Source organism: Podarcis liolepis (genome assembly GCF_965112155.1).
Source record: "Podarcis liolepis genome assembly, chromosome: 5".
In the NCBI taxonomy this organism is placed as follows: Eukaryota; Metazoa; Chordata; class Lepidosauria; order Squamata; family Lacertidae; genus Podarcis; species Podarcis liolepis.
This window is the reverse complement of record NC_139556.1, coordinates 3,746,141-3,759,916: the sequence shown is the minus strand read 5'-3', so window position 1 is coordinate 3,759,916 and position 13,776 is coordinate 3,746,141. Positions and strand designations below refer to the sequence as shown.

Sequence of the window (13,776 nt, the reverse complement as noted above, 5' to 3'; positions counted from 1 at the left end):
TTGGAGACAGCCTACTGGGCCCTCCAATACTTGTTTTAATTTGCCAAGGCAATCCTTATATTCCTGGAGCCATAGCAGCTTGCAGTCTTAGAAGGATTCGTTTCTTTAAACAAAAACCAGCAACACCCCAATAACAAATCACACTAAGAGCCCAACTAGTATCCTATTAAAGGGGCATCCAGACAAAAGAATTCAGTGATCGGAGCTATTAAGTAAGTTATAAGCTTTTTAACGCTTTGGACAACAAGGTCAGAATGAAAAGCTTCATTAACACTCAAGCCTCTATACCCATTAACAAACACATCCTTATCACAGTTTTGTATCTCGGCTGTTGCAAAAGGCACTGCAAGTTTTCTTTGTTTCCCTCATAGAGAAGGGGAAAGAAAGACTATAAATATCAAAGCTGAATTTGTAGACGTATTTGGTTCAAAACCTCGCTTAGAAAAAGGTGAAGAAACCCAGATTTATGCCCCCAACGTACATCATTAAAATATAATATTAACACAGGCTAACTTTGAGGAGCTGCTTTGCTTTCTTCTTTGAAGCAGCCTGTAGGAGAGTTGTCATGTTTTGAGGAGTCACAGTGTTTGTGTATTCTAGTTATAAAAGTACAAAAAGAGTTCAGATTTCTATAGGTAGCAATGGCTATCCCTCTTGCAAAAGCTGCATTCATATGCATGTAAGCGAAAACACCTGCAAGAAGGGCTAGACTTCTGCAAGGCATACTGAACAGCAAGACTGGTAGCCTATATAACCAGTTTGCAATCAGCCGTACCAAATGTGTGTCAGTTGCAATGAAGTACTAAAAATATACAAGACTGTACAACGGCCATCAACTTTGCCTTTTTAGAGGTATTTTGTAAGAAGTGAAATGGTTGGAGTTTGTGAAGAGGGCAGATGTAGAGAACATCATGGCAAATGGAGGAAGGGATGAAATGTCTGAACCTGGCCTCAGTGACTGGCCTCCCATAGACCCTGTAAGGGATTGTGTCTTTTGAAATATGTTGTCATCAGAATGTATGGCAGCTGGCAGATGTCAACAGCTGCTGCTGCTGCTGCTCAAGTACCTAATTTTTTAAAAAATCTTTAAGCCTCCCTGAGCCCGTCATGGAAAAAGGATAGGTATGTATGTATGTATGTATGTATGTATGTATGTATGTATAAATAAATAAATAAATAAATAGATGATGATGATGATGATACAAATGCAGAGATGGTGGGGACATTTGTAAGGCAAACTGGCAGGAGGTGCTTAACGCCTTCCACACCTGCCAAGTCTTCAGTGCAGATGTTATGTACCCACTAGGCACTTCCTCTTAGCTGGGTTTCTTCCAGTTTCAAAATCTGTCTGGGAAAATTTTATTACGGGGGGGAACATTTGCAGGGGAGAATCAGTGAGTGAGCAACAAGTTAGGTGCTCCCGCCTTCCTGCTAATTCTTCCCCAGCAAGTGTCTCCCCCCAGCACTTGCCTTGTGAGGAAAAACACATGATGGGGCCAGATTCAACCAACCCATTTCACTAGTGGGCTTCCCTCTCCGCTTTTCTCCCCCCACCTCCCCCCAAGCTGCTCTAGAGGGTTGGGAGAACCCACAGGACAGCATGTGGGGCGAGGAGAGGAAAGATGGTTCCACCAGACAAGCAGAAATGCTTGTGCTGATGGTCTCCTGAAGACTCTGCTGAATGACTGCCGCCTATTTCCTTGATTTCACAGAATGTGGACTTGCTGCAAGAAATGCCAGGGCTTCCCAGGGACAAGTGAAGTCTCAAAGGACTTGCCCAAATAGCAGGTCCCTCTGGTTTCCCCGAAGCCTCTCAGATTTTAAGAACTAGAGCATTTCTATGCTTTGTGCCTCTTCAGGGGAGAACCTGGTGAATTTAGTTTCTGCATTTGCTTTCTTCATACGGTGCTTGGTTTGGTTACTCCGTTCCATGGGTCCTAAATAAGTTTGATGTATCTTGGATTTAGAGAGTTACTAAGTGACTGGCTACATGAGCTTGGAAATCCCATGCTCCACCTGATATTGATGACTGAGTAGTGGCATCTTGAGAACATTGATGCATAGCTAGAGATGGGAAGGCCTGGGAAAAAAACTGGGAAAAATGGAAAAACAAACAAACCAATGTTTCCCCTGGTTTTTTTAATTATCCAAAGCTCCTTTTCCCCCCAGAAAAAATGGAGAGAAAAAAGTGTGCTGAATATTCAAACTATATCAAACTGTTGTGGTTTTTTTTTTAATTTCCCCGGGAAAAAACGGCTGGGGGGGACAGAAAAGGGGGGGACCTAGGTTGGTTTTTTTCAATTTTTCCCGGGTTTTTTCCCCAGGCCTTTCCATCTCTATACATATCTCAACATATGAAGGATCATCTTGCACAAATTTAAAGGCATACAGAGTTTTGGTCACAGTTGCTGTGACCTGATAATCTGACTCCTGCCCAGTTAAAGCAGCCCCTCTAGTAACAAGCTTAGAAGGCTTTTCACTTCCAGATAGTTTTGTATCACCTAAAGGAAGAACATATTTTTAAAAAATCTTTGTTCTAATGTTATATTTATAATCCATATCCATTCCCATTCCTATTTATTGTTATTGATACTGAAACATCTTAATAAACTACTGGCAGAAGAGAAAAATTGCCTGGATGATTGCTGGTATTTTCAATGTAGCAATAGTCAGTGATATTATTCAGATGTGCTCAAGCTTTAAATTATTACTCTTACTTTCTTGACATAAAAAAGATTAGACAGGCAAGTTGTGGGATTATTATCTACACGATTTGTATTATGCAAGCCTCTTGGTAAAACTGTTGCTTTGTAAATTCCATTTCAATCTCTTGCCATTAAAGGATTAGGAATGCTGATGACTTAGAACTTTCTGTAAACTGCTTTTAGATTTCCATTCATCAAGGCATGAAATCATTTTCCAAAATGCAGCTATAAAGTTCTGAGCCTTTCTGAGGAAAACAAACAAACAAACAAACAAACAAACAAACAAACAAACAAACAGCAAGACCAATAGGAGGGGATCCTCACAAAGGATATGATTGCATTCTGAAGTGCTCTATTACCCTAGCGTCTTCACATTCTAGAAAATGTAAGTGATATTTTAAAAGAGAAGTTACACAATATGCTGAGTATGTGACAGAGATGGATGTTTAATCACCAGCATGGGATGAGATCACAATGGTCACCCCATTCCTCTTGTGTCATGGTCCCGATGAAGCTTTGAGAAGTGAGTATCATTGAGATCATGGTATGAGGGGAAAGGATTAAGCCCCCTTTACAACAGTCTTGATCTTGACTGACACACATGGATGCTATTATTTTTTAAGAAACATCAGTCACATTAAATGCCATCTTGGATTTATTATACAGTATATCTTGGCTGTATCTCTTTGCAGTATACTCTACACATTCCAGTCATGGCATTTTGTTGGTATATGTAAGCTACATTACTGAACATCAGAGCAAGATCATCAGCTGGCAAAGAACACACAATACCTTACTTCATGAGGACCAGTTCCCCCAACACTTTTAATAATAAAGAGCCCAAGTTTCCAACCTTCATTGAGAAGTTGCTTTCTCCCCAAAACAGAAAACATTTCTGTAGTAATAAAAGCGTTCTTACCTTCCAAGTACTCTGTCGTAACCAGGCCTAATGCTACCATAAAGGCAATTTTCTAGAGAAGAAATAAAAAAATACATTACTTTGATTACTGCTGAAAGACCTCCAGTTGCACCATAGGGCTTTACAAATTCCTCCGTTTGAAGACTAACAGCATGAACTCTTTCATAACTCAGGACCTTCAGTCCTCTATAAAAAAACACAACATCTATGTTCAGATGAATTCCTCAAAGCAGTGTCAAACATGTGCAGATGGTCCAGAGTTTTGTTTTTGCGAAAGTTTGATTTGTACTGTACTGTACTGCATTTGTGCATTCTGTTTCATTGGTTTCCTGTTTCTATGTTTAAAAGTGAGCAGTATGGAAAATAAACTCTCTGTCTGATCCCAAGTACAGTGGACAGAGTCTGGCCTATACACGTAACAGAATGAAGTAGTCAAATGGAATGTAACTGCTTCAGACTGGATGTGAGGAGTGACAATTCTAACCCCCCCCCAAAAAAAAAACACCCATGAAGAAACATGAAAGACTGGCACATCAGGGAGAAAAGCTGAAGCATAACCTGCTGCCTGTTGAATTAAGTGTGGAGAGATTTTTATTTAAGAGGAGCATTCAAAAAGCTGACCTCACCCCAACCACCAGCTGTTGGGTTGCCATATTTTGAAAAGCAAAAAAGAAGACACATTTGCTGACTTCTACTTTTAACTGTGGATCGCTATGATGACTCTACCCATGAAAAAAAGGACATATGGCAACCCTAGCAAGACTCGCTTTAAATATTCTCTATTGCAGAATGGAATATGAAAATCTGAGTCTAGACATTTATACCACTGGATAATTGACAAGCACTTTTGGTGAAGTTCAACATGAGTATTCTCAGAAAACAAGAACTTGACCTGCTGTCTTTGGACATTACAGCTCACATCTCATATGAAGGTATACCAAAGAAATTGGTTCTATGTCCAGAGTACATAGAATAAGCACCAGTTCCAACACTGGTGACTGGCCACAAAGTGGTCCGTGAGGGGGGAAGAAGATGATGGCCGAGGTCACTGAGAGGTAGGTGCTAATGTACTTGCAAGACCCCTGGATTCTGAGCTTTCATTTTGGGGGTGGGGGGAAGAATGAGTCTCTAACCCTCCTAAAAATAAAGTTATAAAGCAAAATGTGCAGCCGGTTAGGGGCAACCCACCTACTGATTCAGCCATCTAATGCAGATGGAGAAACAATTGTAACCTGCACTCAGTGACTCAGTAGAACATACCCTGTGGTTCTGGACTATGGATTAATGTGTGAAGAGCTATGACCTTTTTTTTTTGCAAAAATCAAAAGACTCAGGATGGTGTGATAACCATGGCAAAATCTGAACATTTGCTGCCTTGAACCAACTTTATGGAAAATCTATTTCTGCAAACATGCATTGCCCAAAGAACTACCTCTCTGTATTGATTGCATCAAGTCACGATGCCTTTAATAAAGTGAGATTAAAGCACAGATGAGGAAGGATTTTTCTACGGAAGGTCATTAGCACAACAGAAAACTCAAGTGGGGGTAAAGCTGGCCCTTGGCAGAGTGTCCGCCTGTCTCTGTCTTTTGTGGTGAGGCTTTTGTCCCTGACCTGATACTGCAAGTCTGGGGCAAAAGGAAGCACCACTTGCGCACTTTCTTTGCTTGATGGAGGGGAAGCAGCAGCCAACATGCCTGGCACATCTTTCTCAAGGATGACCAAAGAGGAGCCAGCCTGCTGTCTGGACCTAGCCCTCCACTACTCAAGGGGAAAGGAAGACTTAACAACCTAATTAAAGAAAAATGTCATTCATTACACCAATTAAAGGCTCACCTAGCACTTTGGCTGCAATAGCACAGTCCCTGGGCGGCTGCCTTAGGAGTCCCTGGATCCACCGTCTTCCTCCAAATCCAACTCAAACTCCTACATTAGCTGCTTTGCTGTTTTCAAACAAGGTTACTGCTTACCTATTCTTTTGCTTTTGAATGCCAAGCTTTCTTGATCTATATTTCTGAATTCTGTTCATACTAAATATATCAATAAATGCCTTAAGGAATCTGCAGTACTTCTCTCTTTGCATAGTTCAATAAGGATTTTTTTTTTTTAAAAAAGACAACAACATTTCACGTTGTAATTATATGTTCTAGTTGTCGTTACATGCATTTACACTAATTACACAGTTAGTTCTAATTACACTAATTGCATAAATGCATGTTAATCAACTAAAGCTTACTCAAAGAACAAAATAAATTAACCCAGAGCCTTATAATGAATACTTTTTCTTTAGTGCACAAAGAAAGCAAGACAGAAGCAGACCTCATGCTTACGCCCCAAGTCTGCACTGCCTGATAACCATACGGTTCTTCTAGCAGAACTGTTCCTGTTAAGTCATCAGTTCTACTCTAATATGCAGAAAGGAATAAAAAACTAATCTGAAAATAAAACTGATATTAAAATACCTTCTTAATCTCCAATTGTGTCTCCCAACCACACTCTGGAATGCTATTTCATGCAAGGCCAGAGAATATGTATTCTTTAAAATGACTATTAAATCAACACAGACTGGTGATCCACACAAAAAAGAATGGCATCTCAGTGAAAAACACATCTCATACCTGATGCGAGTGAATGAACTGAAGGGGTCTAGGGATCAAAAACACAAAGGCAAATATGAGGGAAATGGTTTACTTACTTAAACTACAATGAGGGGGAAGGCTGGTTTTCAGAAAGGTGGGTGAAGATGAGCATTGTTATGGCAACATGTGATGGGTAGGTTGGCTGTGTTTGCTGAGGCTCCATTTATACCATGATTGCATAACTACTAGGCAAATCCTCTGGTCTCCCACACTGAACAACTTGTATCTCTCTAACACAACCAGTTCTTTCAAGATGAACAGCCACACAACTCATCCCCCAGTGGCTTTGTTTACAGAAATAACAGGAAATCAAAGCTCAAGACTTGGAGATTTTTAATGTTCAGATAAGCAGCCATGTAACAGAATATATCGGGAGCAGTTCATTTTGAAATACATAAGTAAGTAGAATTTGACATCAACTCAAGGGGGAATGATATATAAGCAGTGCATTTTTGGCTTTTAAAAAAGCGAGGTGCTAGTATTCAGATATGGATAAAAGTGCCTTGGATGGCAGCAAAAAAAAAGCTGCTGTGGGCAGAAAAAAAGGCGTTGAGGCTCTGAACCAGTGTGGACTGAGCTGAGCAGATTTCTTACATATCTAATGGACTTAAATTAAGCGAGTCGTGTTCTTTTACGTGAGGCACGTCCTTTTGTGTGCTCTTTTCTATTTGATAACTCTTCACCAAATGCAATATTTTACTTTAGTGAAGCAGTTAAGAAGGGGCCCAGTGATGCGGCCATTCAAAACAGCAACAGTGTCAGTATCCTGTAAGAGGTATAAATCTACAGTGAATGGCTATGTAAAAACTGGAAGAAGTGCTGAAACAGCAAACTTGTGCATGTAAGAAAGGCAGGCAATCATCTGAAGGAAGGTTGCTTTGAGGACTAAATGAAGTGCTTTGAACAGCCATAAAGCTCTAGATAAACACTGGGTAATACTTTACTGTGATTGTCTGATGGTGGAACTCAACTTCCCCTTCTCTACCCTGCAGCCTCCCCACATGCCCCCCAAAAGAGCCCCCCCCGAGAGCTGGGGGACCCTCTGCAGCAAATCTGGGGAGGTGGCAGAGAGGAAAGGGAAGTTATGTTGCAGGAATACCTTTCACATTAAGAGCTCCCTTGGATCTTGGAGATTTTTAAGCAAAGGTTGGATGGCCATCTGTCATGGATGCTTTAGTTGAAAGTCCTAGATTGCAGGGGATTGGACTAGATGGACTAGATGGCCCTCAGGGTCCCTTCCAACTCTACAATTCTATGATGTCTGCTCATGCAGTGCTGAGCATCAGCTATTAAGAATTTTTACTAATAATGAAAATAATAGAACAGAGTTTACAATCCACAAGACCAGGGTGGCTAACCTGTGGCCCCTTCAGATGTTGTTTTAGTCCAGCTCCCATCAGCCAGCAGGGCCAATGGTCAGGAATTATGAGCGCTGCAGGCCAACGCCATTGGCAGGGTCACAGGTCAGCCACCGCTGCCATCAGAAGAACATAAAGAACAAAGAGTTACCCAAGACGGTAAGCAATAAATCCTGTATTATAGTCATTTCTGGTGTTACTGTTCCATGAAAAAAATAAGAATAAATTGTTGGTGTTGGACAACAAATGCAGTCGTCCAATTTTATGGACAAGTCTTATGTGTAAAGTATTTTTTGCTGACAGAGGAAAAAATGAGCACAAGTCTGTTCTGTCTAGGCAATGTTCCAAAGGCAGCTATTAATATTATTAACTTGAGTAATGACAATTGGGTACAATTCTACTATCTCCTAGAGTACTCTGAAATGCTCTTGCATATCTCACAGCATTAGGTCCCATTTTACTATTTACTACCTGTAATTTTAAAAGTATTATTTCCAAGAAGTTCTACAGGTCTGTTTTCTAAGAGCAGGGGAATTGTTTTGCCACAAGCTTATTAGCTTGCAGTGAACTCTACACTAAAAATCAGGTGTGTGGAACTGAAGTGGCATTAATAGTTCTAACGCCAGGTCTATATGTATGCAGCCATGTTGGCTGCATCACAGGAAGCAGGCATGGGGGACCCGTGGCCATCAAAAATGTTGTTGGACTCCAACTCCCATCAGCCCCACTTAGTCTGGCCAATGACCAGGAATAAGGGGAACTGCAGTTTGGTAACACCTGGCATGGGGTGGGGAGTCACAGGTTTCGCATCTCTGACCTAAAGCGCCACTTAAAGCTTGATATTATTATTATATTAATAATCAAGTCCTACCCTCCTCTCTGCATTTGCAAGCTATTCATTGAACCTTGTCTTATCCATCTAGATGGCTTGCAAATAATCGATATTACAGAAAATTCTCAGTGAACAATGAAAAAGAAGCGCATTTATCCTTGCACTTGCTTCCCGTTGCTTCTTATAACGATAAGAGTGTGACATGAACCATTTGTCATACAGTAAGTAGAAACTGATTGCTTGTAGCCAATTCTCCTCGGTGCTGCACAAGTTCATAAAACACCTTAAAAGTCCCTGTACTAAGATCTTCGGAAGAGGTCCTCAGCAAACCAGCAGACCTTTTCTGTGGAGACACCTGGCTTGCAAAAGAGCCGCCCCTCCAAAATGAGGGGAGCAGAAACGTCATTAATTTTAGGCACTGGCTAAAAAGATACTTGCTTGCCCAAACTTTTTCTGATTATTAATACTCAGTCTTGCACATTATTCTGGTTCTGTAGATGTTATTGTATTCATGTTTTAGGTTGATTTTACAAATTATTTGAATATTATTATTGTTGTTGTTAATCACACTGGATTTTAAAAATGTGTTTTACACAAATATGTAAATAAACACAGATCAAATGGGCACTTTCATTACTTTGTTAAAACACAGAACTATAACACTTAACTAAGGCTAGTAAGGACAAACTGCTCTGGGCGTATTTTGTGGGTTTTGTAACAAACTGTATTTTGCAAAAGGTATAAATAAAACTAAGGCAAGCATGTTGCAGCTCCTGCCCGCCCCCCCCCCCCCGTCAGTAAATAAGGGACTGTATGCTCTAAAAGCAGCAGCTTAACCTTTGGAGTGAGGAGACGTTCTGTGAGCTTCTCTATGTATATGAAATATCACGTTTATAAAGAAAATAAGATTTTGTTAACCTCTGGACTTTCCTCTTTTTTCTTTTTGGTAGCAGGGGGTCCCTGAGCTGACTCTTCAGGAGCTTTCTTTGTCTCCACTTTATTCTCTGTTTGGGTTTGAACTTGAGGCTGAATGATGATGACCTGCAAAACAAATGGGTGAATGAAAAGAAGATTGCTCCACAGTCTGAAAGGGATTCAATTTTTCAAACAGAGAAACAGAATCTTCAAATAAAGGGCTCCTTTGTCAACTACTTTCTTGCAGAGACAATAAAATCATACAGCAGGCATATTACGATCTGGAGACTCTCTTGTCAGAATCTTTACAAATATTATGAACAAGAGAGGCACCGTTCTCAGAGACTGTTCACTTACACCTAGTTGATTCAATCGCTTGGCACGTCTCAGAATGGTGGTCCACGTGGGATCCCCGCAACACAGAAGTTGCCAGAACTGGGGTCTCCAGCCTGATTTTTAATATTCCAAAAGGAAATGGTAGAATAGTTTCCTTTTTAAATCTAGCATCTCAATCTCTCTCCGGTCCCTCTTTTTCTAGCCTATTAATTATGTCCTGGTCCACAATAACACAATTACATGGCATGGTCCACAACAACACAATTTCAGCTTATCCTTTGCTTGTTTACTCAGAAGCAAGTCTCACTGAGTTCAGCAGAGCTACATAGGAGTGCAAAGTTATCTCTGTGTTTGAGAAAGATAATTATTACTCCTGTAGCATTAACAGGACTTTCTATACCAAGTATGAAAAAACTGCTAAGAGAGGTCATCTAGAGTGATGAGGTGGGTGTCAAGAGGAAGACGGGACTTTGCTTTGTTTTTCCTTTCCACCAGACACCAGTGCAACAGTCAGTAATGGACTAGATGAGGGTGAAAAAAGCAACCCAAACAACCCTGCCTCCATCTAGCAAAGGTGGAACACATTCTATGTTTACACGATGGCCACATGCAATCACATTCCACATGGAAAACAAGGGGTGAAGCTACAAGTGGGCTTCTTGTTGCTCTTCACCCTCCTCCAGATCCCCAAACACTCCCAAAATCTGCTGTGGAGAATTAAGAGACCTTCTGGATAAATTTTTGGAGGCACACTGGGAAGGAGGCAGGACAGGGAAGAAGAGAGACTGGAAGTTCCATTGCCCGAGCCAATTGCCATTCAACAAGTGTATGGGCATCACTGGAAGTCACGCAAGATGCAGAGCTTAGGAGCCAGCTCATGTAGTGCCTATGACCAAGAGTGTGTGCCATCAACTTTGGCTGGCATGTCAGCTGCACACACTGATGAGAAGGACCTTGCTGCTTTGGTAGCTTCTTGACTTGTCTACTGTAATGTGTACATCGTGGGTTTGCACTCAAAGACAACTCAGAGCATTTCGTTAATGTAGAATAAGTTGGTCTGATGGTTGCCTAGTTCCAATGGCTTCCACTTAAATGGCATGGGTCTTGGATATACCCATGTGGACCTGTCAGAGAACTAAGGTTTATTGAGGAGGACTGATTATGGGGTCCCACCACAGGGCAGAACAATATTTTCACTCACTGGTAATCAGCCACTATTCCCTTGGAGGGAAATATAGAAATTGTTATTGTTTTACTGTTGTATAGTTTTACTTGATTTCACTGGTTTAAACATTTACTTGATGCTGCCTTCAGGAGTGTAAAGTTGAAAATCAACCATTATACTGAAGTGAAGTAATAAATTGTTTGATTTAAAAAGTTTGACTTTCTATGTTAACAATCTAAGGGAAATTTGTGTAAAAAGATGCTGTTGTGTATATATATATATATATTAATCTACATTGTGCAACTGATTAACTGAGCTGATGTTGAGGTACAGCATGTTCTGAGAGCCAGTGTGGTGTAGTGGTTAAGAGCGGTAGTCACGTAATCTGGGTAACCGGGTTCGCGTCTCCGCTCCTCCACCTGCAGCTGCTGGGTGACCTTGGGCCAGTCACGCTTCTGTGAAGTCTCTCAGCCCCACTCACCTCACAGAGTGTTTGTTGTGGGGGAGGAAGGGAAAGGAGAATGTTAGCCGCTTTGAGACTCCTTAAAGGGAGTGAAAGGCGGGATATCAAATCCAAACTCTTCTTCTCTTCTTCTTCTTCTGCTCAGAGAACTAAATACTTTGCAGTCTAGCTTAAAATGCAGAAAGGAAAGCTGTCAGACTAGCTGAAATTAAACTTCACAAAGGGAAAGGTGAATACTGAGACCAGATTGCAAGAATGAAACCATGGGCAATGGGGCTGAAGGAAGGGTATTGAGAAAGAGAAACCTAAAAGGAAGATGAGGTGAGAAAAATGCTTGAGAAAGGCACATTTGTTTCGGAAACTGACACAAAACTGAGTTACTCAGATGGTGAGCTCTGAAGAAACATTATAGCAGTTAAGGTCATAAGGGAGTATATGGTACATAAAGTAAGGGAGCTACAGAAGGACTAAGGATGATCCACAAGAGATGCAATGGCTAAGTTTAGTATCTAGACCCCGGGAAGAATTCTGCCTATTGTGCCTGCAGCATTTTGAGTTCACGAACCCAGCAGGGGAACCATGCCCACAAAGCAGCAACAACACCCTATACATTTGAACCAAATAGCAAAGCCTATAGCTATAGAGCTGGTCTCTGATATTTGAAAGCTGGACCATAAAGAAGGCTGATCGCCGAAGAATGGATGCTTTTGAATTATGGTGGTGGAGGAGACTCTTGAGAGTCCCATGGACTGCAAGAAGATCAAACCTATCCATTCTTAAGGAAATCAGGCATGAATGCTCACTGGAAGGACAGATCGTGAAGCTGAGGCTCCAATCCTTTGGCCACCTCATGAGAAGAGAAGACTCCCTGGAAAAGACCCAGATGTTGGGAAAGATGGAGGGCACAAGGAGAAGGGGATGACAGAGGACGAGATGGCTGGACAGTGTTCTCGAAGCTACGAACATGAGTTTGACCAAACTGCGGGAGGCAGTGGAAGACAGGAGTGCCTGGTGTGCTCTGGTCCAGGGGGTCACGAAGAGTCGGACACGACTAAATGACTAAACAACAACTGATATTTCTATCATCTTGTCTCCCGAAACAAACATCCAATCCTGAACTAGTACATGGATAATTTAAATGGTTATTATTTTCCATGTGTTTCCTGAAGAGTTCACACAGCTTCCTGTACTTTCACTAGAAGAGTGGTGGGGAAACGGCATAGTTTTTGAAATGCAGCTAAATATATTAGTAAACCTGCAATAAAAACAGCAGTTCAATAATGAAACTTACCTTGCTGTCAGTGCTGATGAGGAGTGGCTGCACTTTAATGCCGTCATTGACCACTGAAACAGTGGCACTGGTGTTGATAGGAGCTGCATTTTTGGGGGATGTGGAGATGATGGCGTAGGCCACACCTGTGGTGCTCAGGGGCGCTGAGACAGTTGTTGTAGACTCAGTGACACTTTGTGATTGGCTGTTGGGTGTCTGTACATGGCTAACAGTATTATTGGCAGTGGGGAGGGCGGGTGTGGGGTTTTTGATGCTGACCACAGTTGCCTTTTGGAACGCAGAAGGTTGTTTGGAAGGTTGGTCTCTGCATGGAGATATAGGGAGGCTGTCTGGAATCAGGGTCTTTGGCCTAACCTGAAGGGAAGAAAAGACAATGTTCAATTCAGTTTTAAAAGAATAGAGAAGAAAACCAGAGGTAGTGCAGGTGATCTGGGCCCATGGCAGAGGGTGCGGTTGTTTTTAATTTCAAAGCAGCAGCCTAGAGTTGCTACTTTGATTCAGGAAGTGAAATTGGGGAGGAGTGCTTAATCCCTTTCAACTGTGCTTTCCCCCCTACCAAATAGTTTCCGGGCCCAATTCAAAGCTCTGGTTTTGACAGATAAAATCTTAAACGGCTCAAGACCGCAATATCTCAAGGACTGCCTTTCCCCATGTGAACTGACCTGGCCCCTGCAATCATCATCTGTGGCCCTTCTTCACGTGCCTCCTCTGCAAGAGGTCCAGAGGGTGGCAACACAACGAGAACGGACCTTTTCTGCATTGGCACCCTGCTTGTGGAATTCTCTTCCCAGGGAGGCTCACCTGCTGCCTTCATTACATAGCTTTAGGGGCCAGACAAAAATATTGTTTTATTAGCCAAAGGCCTGGGAGAAGAGCAATCTATGGCCTTTAAACCTATGTCCGCTTTTGCTATTATAGTGTGTATTTTTGCTTTTTTATATTGTAAATTGCCCTGTGATCTTCTGATGGAAGGGCAATATAGAAATTGTAATAATAACAAGTCACCCACTCACCTAGGAGCTGCTATTATTGACCACAGCGATCTTACTAAAGCTAAGCAAGACAGGGAACTCTCTGTCACATTCAGTTTGGTTTTTAGAGATTATGGTTCAGGCAGTATCCTCTCCAATTGCTCACGGGCACAGCAATCCAA

General features: G+C 41.6%; 1 protein-coding gene across 5 annotated transcripts in view; it reads right to left on the bottom strand.

The window, feature by feature from the left end:
- PHF21B (PHD finger protein 21B) overlaps positions 1-13,776 on the bottom strand; it is a 199,141-nt gene that overhangs the window by 15,315 nt on the left and 170,050 nt on the right. For all 5 annotated transcript variants that reach the window (XM_083503382.1, XM_083503386.1, XM_083503384.1 and 2 more), the window contains 3 exons: positions 12,624-12,977; positions 9,372-9,494; positions 3,625-3,676 (listed from right to left, as the gene is read on the bottom strand). In XM_083503382.1, coding sequence (XP_083359508.1) covers positions 3,625-3,676; positions 9,372-9,494; positions 12,624-12,977 — 529 coding nt within the window. The remainder of the gene's footprint in view (positions 1-3,624; positions 3,677-9,371; positions 9,495-12,623; positions 12,978-13,776) is intronic.